The sequence below is a fragment of the Carassius gibelio genome, chromosome A5 (genome assembly GCF_023724105.1).
Source record: "Carassius gibelio isolate Cgi1373 ecotype wild population from Czech Republic chromosome A5, carGib1.2-hapl.c, whole genome shotgun sequence".
In the NCBI taxonomy this organism is placed as follows: Eukaryota; Metazoa; Chordata; class Actinopteri; order Cypriniformes; family Cyprinidae; genus Carassius; species Carassius gibelio.
The window spans coordinates 7015080-7027166 of NC_068375.1; the positions used below are offsets into that span (position 1 = coordinate 7015080).

The 12087-nt window shown below is 37.1% G+C and overlaps 1 protein-coding gene across 3 annotated transcripts in view; it reads left to right on the forward strand.

The window, feature by feature from the left end:
- LOC127990446 (smoothelin) overlaps positions 1-12087 on the forward strand; it is a 32505-nt gene that overhangs the window by 15390 nt on the left and 5028 nt on the right. For 2 of the 3 annotated variants that reach the window (XM_052591499.1, XM_052591500.1), the window contains exons 5-12: positions 3917-4078; positions 5233-5308; positions 6816-6989; positions 8413-8475; positions 8560-8623; positions 8719-8892; positions 8974-9094; positions 9642-9793. In XM_052591499.1, the coding sequence (XP_052447459.1) occupies positions 3917-4078; positions 5233-5308; positions 6816-6989; positions 8413-8475; positions 8560-8623; positions 8719-8892; positions 8974-9094; positions 9642-9793 (986 nt within the window). Of the gene's footprint in view, positions 1-3916; positions 4079-5232; positions 5309-5471; positions 5505-6815; positions 6990-8412; positions 8476-8559; positions 8624-8718; positions 8893-8973; positions 9095-9641; positions 9794-12087 lie in introns of all 3 variants that reach the window. The other variant, XM_052591498.1, reaches the window with a different exon arrangement.

Sequence of the window (12087 nt, forward strand, 5' to 3'; positions counted from 1 at the left end):
AGATCAGATTTTCCAGGGATCTCTTGATTTAGGGCAAGTTACGCTCTAGATATAGTGCAAGTAGTTCATTGTGCAGGAAAGTTGGTGGTAATTTAGTTTTGCATGCATGTGCTAATGTGAATAATCATTTCCTAGATTTGGAAACCGTAGTAAGGTTTGTGCACTGCTTTAATTTATCTTGGCGTGTTAAAAGTCGGCTAAAACCTGTCTGAACTAGATTGGTGTGAAGCAAAGCCTTGTTAATCAGGGATTAGTTCGAGGTAAAAAGAGAGTAACTCGTTGTGGCACAAGATTTGCAGTGTGCATTCAGGTCTATTTCTGCAGAAGTCCATTGCGGTTTGGTGATGTGCATTATTGTGTGTTGATGCAAGACTCTCGTTTTAGGAACAGCACTTCTGCATTATATACCCATTGTTATTATTATTATTTTAGGGCTGCCAAAGTTAGCACATTACCTTATGAGATTAATTAAATGCTGTTAAGTTAATTTAACACCCCTAATGCATTAACCTGATTTTAGATAACAATTGCTTTATTGTAGGGTTCAACATAGCGAATCACTAAACTGCCTAATGTGATTTATTAATCGAAGAAAGGCTGTGATTTCTTTAAGTAAATATGAGCATCCCAAAGTAAGAATGTGACACTGTTTTGTATTCCTCAGGAATATTGTGGTTTCAGATCAGTTCATAATTCAAACCGCACATATATGGCAAATGATTGCTTATGATTTTCTGTTGATTATTACAATGTTTATTTTGTTGTTTATATTGTAATGTGTTGTAAATGGCTATAAGAGTGCATATTTTATTTATCTTCTTTTTTGAATGAGCAACCAACAGCAGTAAAGCATAGACATTTCAAAATAAGAGTCCTTGCATATTTTAGACTTTTTATGATTAAAAGTAATGCACGGATAAAGTTTTATTTATTTTTTCCTACTGTTTTTTTTTTATTGGGTTTTTTTGCGCAACAAAGAGTATCTAATATTTAAAAAACCGTAAACACTCGTCACAGGAAGAAAACTGAATATTATTTAGCGCATTATTCAATATATTAATTGTTTAACTAGTATAAACACAGTAATCTGTTTATATGTGTGTGTGTGATTTATATATATAAAATAAAATAACATTAGTACAGTTTAGCTGAAATATTTGTAAAAAAAAATCTATTGCACTTTCTGTATTAAAATAAATTCACTCTTTTTTTGCTTGTTTTGCTTATACTGTAAATTTCTCATACCCTTTTATTAAGATTTTTTTTTTCAATGTGCTCCTAAATTTAAGCAAACATGCTTCTTTGGGAAAGTGTAAGCATCAAGCCCTGCATTGAGATCTTTTAAATGAGTGATTTATTCAGACCAAATAGTTTTAAAGTTGTGCATTGTTTTGCCTTTGTCCTAAGCATTTTTTATGGTGGAGACCTATTTTCCCAGTGTCTAACCATCGGAGCCGAGACACACGTCCTTCATTGAAGCAGAGATCAGTGAAGTGGATGAGAGACGCAGACGGGGCTCTCAGGGACATTCACAGAAATCACTGAGCGCTCATTCCTGTCTAAATGTCAGCGAGCTTCCACGGCTTTTGTGTAAACACAGCTGTAGCCATAAATTAGATTCAGAAACGTTTGCGCCCTTCCACCAGCCCCTTTTTTCCATCTCCTCTTTCTGCAGTAATGCTTTCACTCACTCTCTGCTCTTTCTTGCCCATCTCTCCATCACTAGGTTTATTTCTGGACGGCTATTTTTATGGTCCCTGCTCTTAAATCCTGATGGCAATTGTGCTGCTGTCGATTGTAGCCTGCTTTAGAGATTAGCTGTCCAGAGATATAAATGTCATCCCTGTGTTTTAGTATCATAGTATAAGATCTTAACAGGCATATGGAGTCAATTTAACGCCTCATATATATATATAAGCAAAAACATTTACGCTTTGCAAAAGAAAATAAAGTTTTGCAAACGAAAATTAAAGTATTGAGGAAAATAAATGTGCTTTTTGCAAACAAAAATTAAGAATTGCAAAACATAAATGAAACAGCGCAAAAGCAATGACTTTGCAATACATATTTTCCATGGTCATATTTATTAATTTATTTGCAACACTGCTTTTATTTTGCGTGTTAGTCTAGTTTGAGCTTGCGATACCGTTTTTCCTTTGCGCTTCACTTTTCTGCACGTCTCTCTTTGTGGCACTGTTTTGATGTGGGGGCGGAGTCAATGGACAGGGGCGTGTACAACATGCCACCCTGGAAGTGACGTCATCGGCCCGAGACGCAGCTCACTGATCCAGGTCCTGTCATGATGAGCAGAGACTTTCGAGTGGATCGTTTATTTTTATTCAATAGCATTAAAACATTCATGTTGTGCAATGTGCAAAGTGCACATTGAGAGAAATAAACAGCAGATGTTCATGTTAACAACTTCTTTAAATTGAGCAAACGCTGCTAATACACATACATTTGTTAATAAAGTAAATAAAATGAAAACATGAATGCTTTAACGCTATTGAATAAAAAGAAACGATCCAATTGAAAGTCTCTGCTCATCATGACAGGACCTGGATCAGTGAGCTGCGTCTCGGGCCGATGAAGTCACTTCCATGGAGGCATGTTGTACACGCCCCCGTCCCTTGACTCCGCCCCCATGTCAAAACAGTGCCACAAAGAGAGACGTGCAGAAAAGTGAAGCGCAAAGGAAAAACGGTATCGCAAGCTCAAACTAGACTGACATGCGAAATTAAAGCAGCGTTGCAAATAAATTAATAGATATGACCATGGAAAATATGTATTGCAAAATCATTGCTTTCGCGCTGTTTCATTTATGTTTTGCAATTCTTAATTTTTGTTTGCAAAAAGCAAATTTATTTTCCTCAATACTTTAATTTTCGTTTGCAAAATTAATTTTTTATTTAACGTAATTTTTTTGCGTATTTATAAGACGTTAAATTGACTCCATAAACACTGTCTGTCTGTCAGCATTACCAAGATGTTCTTCCCGTACGCCAACATAACGCATTTTGACATTTATTGTAACTGGGAAATGTTGTTATGATCCTCCATCTTTCTGCAGTTGCGTTGACCACTTTTGAATATGATACATAGTCTTAATTTGTTTTCCATTTTTAGAGTTAAAAATGTGACCAATACGTTTGAAAGCCATTTATTGTTGTTAAATATAAAATCCTAGAAGTCAGATTCTAATGAAAATGTGAGTGTAACAGCTGTTTCCACAATATAGAAACACCAAAGGACTTCTTTCTTTTGCTGATGGCCATGTGTGGTTTAGATGTTATGTCCATGAAAGTGATCAGCTTTGAAGGGCTTTTTAAAATCTTTATTTGTTTAATGAAATATTGATATACCATTGATCAGATCAGTGGCAAATTATCATTAAATTTTTGTTTTCTAGTTTTAATGATGTTCAAATGCTGTTTAATGTTGTCTCCTTAATTCTCGTGCAGTCCTTCTGTTTATTCATAACTACAGTACCTTGTTAAAATGATAACATGACTTTAGTTTCACTAGTTTTAAGTATCATAATATAAATGCCATAAAAACATCTTCATCTGTGGTTGCCAGAACTTTACCATAATAAATATGGTAGCAACATTGAACTTAAACTTACAGTAAAAAAAAAAAAAATTTTCATTGAAATAATGTACTAAATATATACATACATTGTTTACCAATAAACCAATGAAAACCATATGTACCAAAAAAAAACAAAAAAAAAAACAAGAAGAAACTAATTAAAATGAAAAACCATCAAATGTGAGCTGGGAAAGTAACAGATGTATACAGTATTTTACTGTAAAATGACACACAAATACACTTTATATTTTTAAAAAATTATAAAGTGTAGCTTCATAGTGTGTCATACATACAAGCATCACGTTGTTGTGTTTTATCCCCACAGATGGAGACGGAGGCCATTTCTCTTGTGGGTGAATCTGTGTGCGAGGCGTCCCGTGACGAACCTGTGCTTCCTAACGGATCCTCCATGGCCTCCATCAAAACTGAGAAGCTGACCTCAGAGAAGCTGCAGGAGATTGAGGACGAGGAGATCCTGGACAAAATGGTACTGCAGTTCTCCTGCTGTTAGATACAGACATCACCCTAAAATAAAAGGCTCATTCTGTATTTGCAGTTGAAATAAACTTTCAATACCAATAAATCATAAAATGTTTGCACATTTGTATTCTGTAGTGTGAAAAGGTACTGTATGCATGGTTAAAAAGGCAGTGCACAAATATGAATTATACAAAATGTATAAAATACATAGCAATAAATTGTATTATATAAAAAAAAAAAGGACAGGCATTTTTATAAATCCTGACTCTCGTTTGCCTCTCTGACTCAAATACATGTTGTGATTAAATGAGTCATGATGTTCATGCAAGCAGCAAAGGTTTAAATTTGGCTCGTAACATTCCCTAAACCCATTTTCATTAAATCATTTTCAGGTTTCAGGTAAGAAATAACAAATACAAGGTACAGGTTTTATTGTGCATGATATGTAGTATAGCTATTGTGGTGCAGCTTCACACAGTCAACAAGGTGCATGGAAGGAGAAACCAAAAGTATTTTTAACCTGATAGCTTTCCACTGAGTGTTTTTGAGCGTTAACTTCGTGACATACAACAAAAAAAAAAAAAAAAAAAAACACTAAACGTGTCACATATCTTAGAAAAGCTGAGATTTTGTGATTCAAATGATGCAAGCCATTAAGATTTAAGAGACAATCAACACAGCAGGTACAACCAGTGTCTTTGTCAGACCACCACCAAGGCTTCATGCTGTGATCCCATCGTGTTTCCAGCTAATCGCTCCCAGCTGCAGGCATCTGCAGGCATCTGTTTACAAAAAAAATAAAGAAATGTAGGCAGAATGTTGTTTTTTTCAGTTCCATTGCTCAGTACCAGTCAGAGGTTTGTAAACTTCAGTGTGTCACCTTTCAAAAGAGACCAAAACCACACATATACTCCAAATGATTCAAGAACAGCATACAGTTTACTGTGGATATGCTAAGGGGTTAAAACAAAGCAAGCAACACTATTCAGAGAATGTAACTGAAAAAAAATTGCTGTTTATTTCTTCAACACAGGCTTTCATCGTGTTATTGTGCATCATTCATCAATTCAGTATTACAAAGACAATACTTATCAGTACAAAAGAACAGTGGGTTTCTGTATTATTATTGTTGTTCTTATAAAAAAATGTTTTTTTTTACAGCTTGATGATTGCAAAGACTCTGAAGAAAGGAAAATGATCAGGACTGCAATGAGAGAACTGCGAAAGAAAAAGCGAGGTGATTTATATCTGCCTTTGTGTTCTTGTACAGCACTCATCTCTCCTTCTCTTCTTTCGTTACTCTCTTTATAAACTGAGGGGCGTCAACACATAAAGTCTATGAGTGTCTGTCTTCCTTACTTCCCTTTTGTTGAGTGCTGTTTCTCTCTCTTTGCTCTCAGAGGCTCGGCTGGGATGCACACAGGAGGAAATGGGTAGGGTTTCTGGATTGTGTGTGTGTTTTTGCTAATGCCCAGGGCCTTGGTGAAGGGTCAGTTAGGTTTCGTTTTGCTGTTGACTTGGTTTGTATTTGCAGAGACGGTATGTGGTTTTTAATGGGCCACGTGTGATTGGTGTGATCTGGTCATGTGGTTTGACCATGCATTGAAATGTGTGTTTTGTTACCATATGGTACTACTTGCTTTGTGTTTGCTTGATAAAATGTACAAACACATGTTCGTCTATTGGGGTGGGGGTGTGCGATGTTGACTGAAAATGATATCTCTGTATGTTTTGGGGTTTTGTCAATAATTAGATGATATTTTGCTGAGTTTGTGCTGACACTTTGGACGGTTTATGCCTGCTGTGGACGAGCTTTTTTTAAGTGCAGTGATTTCCAGCTGCATTTTTATCTTACAAAGGCAATTTCTTATAACCTTATGAGATGTACTGATCATCTTTCATGATTTCATCTTAAATCATTTGGCTGTTACCAATCAAATTAGACCAATATCAACAAAATCCATTTGTGCACTGCAGAAGCTGCACATCTGAGTGACATCTACATGCATTTACACAAACGGTTTAATGCAGCTCTGAGGTGGAATGAATGCATTTACACAGCTGCAGTGTCAATTAGTTACATTACAGTTATAAGTGCCTACATAATATGAAATTGAGTTTTAAATATAAAACTAAAACAGCCAGTATGTGGTGATAAGTTACTGTCTTGAGTCATTGCTTCAACTGATTTGTTCAAACCGTTGATTCATTCAGGAACGAAGCGAATAAGTCACTGAATCACTAACCAGATTTGTTAAAAAACAAAGCACTGCTATCTTTTGCTCAGAGGAACACAAGAGTTCTGTTTTAGCTTTGTTTAAAACATTGATTATTGAGCATTGATAATGACTATGGTATTGATGATATTATGAACCTTATGTTAACTGTTGTATAAAATGAAAATGCCATTTGTTATCACAATTTGCAGTCGTGCTGATATTCAGGAAAAAACATCATGACCGCTCACACATTGTAAAAACAGCAACTGAGATACATATTTATATTTATAGATGATAAATATTGCACACCCCTCCTATGGTCTTAAGGCTTTCACACAAGTGGCTTGAATGTGATACCGATAGAATCTGGAGCTTCTCTAGAGTTGCAAACATAATGTGTTCAAACTGGTTTCTTGAACACACTCCCTAGTCCCTAGTCCGATCACCCATGTATTGTGCATCCCTGATCCATCCTCCTCCATCTTCACCTGATTTCTCTGTCCTCCATCCTGACGCTGTCCTCAGACCAGAGAGAGAAGGAGCGAGATCAGCGTCTGCAGGAGCTCAGGCAGCAGCGGGAGGAGAGATCTCAGAAAGCCTGTGTGGGTGCAGACACGCGTGAAGTCGTGGTGAAGAAGATGGAGCGCTCTACTGACGGCTCCGCTGTCTCTCACATCACCGATCGAGTTTCCCATTCAGGTAGCAGAGCTGTAATAGTGAATTCTGCTTGCTCCGTTTTATTTCCCCCCTGGCCTATGTTCAAGATGTTGCACCAAAACAGTCATAGTTTAGTTTTACAAGATCCTAGGAATAAATTAAAGTCTATTTAAGGTCAGCAGACTCCTTTTTACACTTTTAAGAGCCCTCCAACAGGTATTTGTGTAACTTTTTTAAATTGCATTCAGGTGAAAAAAGTTGCATGCATTTTAAAAACACAGTTTTTGGTACAGGAATGAAACTTTGGAAATGGGTCAAGACTATCAAATAACACATTTCTTAAAAGTACTTATTATGAGATATCACCAAAAAATTTATATTATCCAATTATAACACGTTTTGTGCTCCACGCATGATGAAATGCCAACTTTTTTGTTTTGTTTTTAAATCTGTTGGTTAGATTTGTCTCAAAAATACTTTGGTAAAATATATTTAGAGTTTTCCCCATAAATCTCACACAATTGTAGGACTGATTTGTGTTGGTAAACAGGAATATGCACACACGAGAACTATAAACAGAGAAAAGATGTAACAGACATAACAGATCAACTATATATGGACTGTTTTTAAGTAATTAAAGGAATTTATTAAAATTGTATTTTTCCGATTATATGTTTTCATTTCATATGATGATATATTCAAATTAAATTTCTCATACTGAAAAAAAAAATGGCTGGCATGTTAATATTAATATCACAATTAATTACAGAAAAATGTGTAATCACTTAGTTATTTTTTTTATTCAGTGATGGCTAAAAAAAGTGTAGATATATTTGTTAATGTGTGTGTGTCTATATATATATATATATATATATATATATATATATATATATATATATATATATATATATATATATATATATATGTATATGTATGTATGTGTGTGTGTGTGTGTGTATATATATATATATATATATATGTATGTAGTTCATATAAAATTAGAAATTTAAAAAAAACTCTTGATTTAATAAAAGGGTTATATATATAGTAATAACATGGTAATAACACTGTACCATCCAAAAGTTTTGGATTTTGTGCATTCACTAATCATTAATATGTTTATGATCCCATACAATGTGGCTTTAGTTAAAATATTAAGTTGCACTTTATTTTACAGTATGTGCACATGCCTGTACTTACCCAAGAACATACTGTAAAATAAAGTGCTCTCGTGACCCTCTTACAAGCACACGCTCCACGGAGTTAGAAGTGACCCACAAATGCAGGGAGGTTTTTGAGTGGATCAGGAAGGAGAATGCATCTCTGATTGGCTGACCGTTTTTAAATGAGTAACAACCCTTGCAGGCTGGGGGTCCAGGTTTGTTAATGCTGGCCGATCCTCCGGCGACAGCCTGTTGTTCTGTATGTAACTTGATCGTGACGCTCTCATCGCTTGTGTGTGCAGATGATACTGGCAGGACGTCCCGCAGCAGCATCATGGAATCCAGCTATGTTCAGAAGACAGACCGTAAGTTTACCGTGCTTGTAGTGTTTAGTCTTCATTTCCACCAGCACACACATCAAACCTTCTTTCTTCTTCATATGTCATCAGAGGGAACAGTGCAAACTAAATCCTACAGTTACTCCAGCACCACGTCCACCAGGAAGGTCGGCAGGTGAGTGCTTTAAAAGAGTGAGAGAGTCAAAAATAACTGGTCTATCTTATGGAAAGCTATTCATCCTGTAATGCATTCTCTCTTCTCTGTTTCAGTGTTTTTGACCGTGAGGACAACACGTCTCGTACCTCCAGCAGGACATCGGCTCATGAGCGCAGACAGATGGAGAGAACGGAGCTGATGAGGGCTCAGACATTACCCAAGACATCCGCAGCACAGGCACGGAGAGCCATGATGGAGAAGCTGGAGAGCACCGGAGGCTCTGGAGGGTGAGTCTGCGGCGTTCACACACGGTCAGCTCACAGGACAACCGCCTGTTCAACAGCATTTCCTTCTGTCTCTGCCTGTAGCAACTCGGCCATTGCTCAAGTAAACAAGGTGCAGCGCTCCACAAGCTTTGGTGTCCCCAATGCCAGCTCCATCAAACAGATGCTGCTGGACTGGTGCAGATCCAAGACCCGCTCCTATGAGGTAACCTCAGTCAATTATGGACAGTTATTTAGCATGTGCTTACAGTTAAAAGTGAATGAGAAATAGAGCTATCAAGCATTTTCAAACATGCATTTCAAAGATGAACACATGCACATCATCCCTTATAATGAGGAGCATTTCTAAACCTGTTGTTTAGAGCATTCACACAATCAGACACTGTCTCGATTAGCAATGGATTATAAATATATGATGAAAATACCTGTGATGGCTGAAGAACACATATAAGGAGTGTTTATTGTCTTTGAGTTTCATCATTCAAAGCTTTTCTATCTTCTTTTTATTTAGCTACAGAGACAGCCTTTGTGTATATTAGGGATGCATGAATTAAACAGACATTGCATGTGTTTATAGCACTCAATAATGGCCAAAAATCTTCCTTTCTGAAGATCATGTGACACTGAAGACTGTAGTGATGATGCTGAAAAATTCAAATTACAGTTTACAATACATTCATTTTTAAACAGTAATAGTATTTCCCAATATCACTCTGCTCTCTGTCTCCATATCTTGCTTCTGTGTGGTGAAGAATGTGGACATCCAGAACTTCTCCTCCAGCTGGAGTGACGGGATGGCTTTCTGCGCTCTGGTGCATAACTTCTTTCCGGAGGCCTTCGATTACTCCAGCCTCAGTCCCGCAAACCGCAGGCAGAACTTTGAGGTGGCCTTCAGCACAGCAGAGTGAGTCCAGACGCTTATATCACATGATCAACACAATGACAGGAAGAGTGCAGTTCAGATTTGAGTTGGTGCTCTCTGGGGTGAATCACTAACAGTTGCTTCTGATGTCGTATAGCACGGTTCATTGATGCATTCTGTCTTTAAAGCGGTCATGTGATGCTTTTTTAAAGATCATTGTTTTGTGTATTTGGTGTAAAATAATATGTTGACATGCTTTAATGTTCAAGAAACACATTATTTTTTAAATACTGTACATTATTGTAGGTCCTCTGTGCCCCGCCTCTCTCAAACACGTCATTCTGTCCCTCCTCCTGACAAGCGCAGTCTGCTCTGATTGGCTAACTGACCCAGTGCATTCTGATTGGCCGAACACCGCAAGCACTCATCGTAAATGTAACGCCCCTTTCCATAATCGCAAGCTTTATCTTTCAAAATAAATGTAAAGACAGTAAATAATGTCCTTAGTTTTACCATCAGTTCAAGCCTGAAAGAGGAACAGAGTCGCGTGACAGACACAGACACTCTCTCTCTCTCTCTCTCTCTCTCTCTCTCTCTCTCTCTCTCTCTCTCTCTCTCTCTCTCTCTCTCTCTCTCACACACACACACACACACACACACACGATGCACAAAACTCCACATTTGAACATTCAATAGTAATTATTTAAACTAATAATGAAACATACTTACAGTAGCTGATTCAGAAGTGCCAGAATGACCTCCTCTCCTAGGTTCACGAAACGGTCGTCCATAAAAGGAGTTGCTGTTCTGTTATTATAATATTAAAGATTCCTAAATGCATCTACTCTCAGAAGACCAAATAAAGTGCATTTCTTTCTCCTAGATACACACAGCCTCTCCTCGACACGACTGCTTCAACACTAACTGAGTTACTGAAACCACATGAACATTTCTCTTTGCGTGAACATTTGGGTGGCATTACACAAATATTTCCACATAGTGATGTAGACGTGTGGGGGCGTGTTTAAACGAGCCGTTTTAGGGGAGGCGTGGTAGTGATAAAGAATATCTCTTTGGGTTTGAGACTTTAGTCTTTGCAGCTTTACAGATCTTTATGCACCAAGAGCTTGAGATACCAAGAGATACCAAGTAACACTCCAGAGAGAAAGGAAAATCATCATATGACCCCTTTAATATGTTGTTTAATGTCTCAGTTTACATAAGAATGGCATTCTTTCCTAAGAAAACACACACATTTCCTTCTATGCAAATAAGGCATTTCAGAAACGTGGGCCTCATGCAGTGAGTGTGCTGCTGTGACCTCAGATGGAAAGCTGTTTGTGTACATGTGTTTGGGCCAATATCCAGGCATCACACACACCTGCTTCATCTTGAGCTGATGAAGTGCCTGGATGTCACAGCGGTGGAACGACGCTGTACCCTCGCAGTAAACAGGGCCTGATTGAGGAGTCCTGCATGGGTCCACTATAACCTGCCTCTCACAGCAGGAGGCACACTGACTTTTTGCTGCCGTTTTTGTGGCATTGCCTAATTTACATGATTTCATTTCTGAGTCATATTTTGAAACCATGTTGCTGTCAGCAGGTGCAACTGATTTTTAGTGAATTCCCCCATGATAGTATGGTCACACTCCAGATAAGGTCAGTTTGGCCCAGGGACCTGTCTTCATATACTGTACACTAGTGAACATTCAAGAGTTTGGGTTTAGTAGGACTTTGCAAGTGTTTTTTTTTTTTCAAGAAGCCTCTTCTGCTCTCCAAGACTGCAATTATTTGACCAAGAATACCGTAAGAGTAATTGTGTGAAATATTATTAAAATTTTAAATAACTGTTTTCTATGTTAATATATTAAAATGTAATTTATTCCTGTGCGCAAAGCTGAAATTTTCCTTCAGAAATCAATCTAATATGTTGCTCTGATTATCAACGCTGTGCATTTGTGTGGAAACCGTGATGCATTTTTACACGAGTATTTGATGAATAGAAAGTTCAGAACAGCATTTATTTGAAATAAAAATCTTTTGTAATATTAGAAATGCCTTTACTCTCATTTTTGATTAATTTAATGCATCTTTGCTTAATAATTCAAACAAATCTTACTGAATCCAAACTTTTGCATGGTGAAGACTCTATATAACATCAATTATCGTTCATAAGTCTTGAATACTGATGCATCCGTGTTCTTTTCCTTTCACTTTGAACTGAGCTGATTTAAATACAGCCAAGTCTTTAACAAGTTAATCAGATCTGCAACTCCAGTCCTCTCAGAATAGCCATCTATCTTTTAATAGCTGTCGTTATCTTTAGTCAGGTGC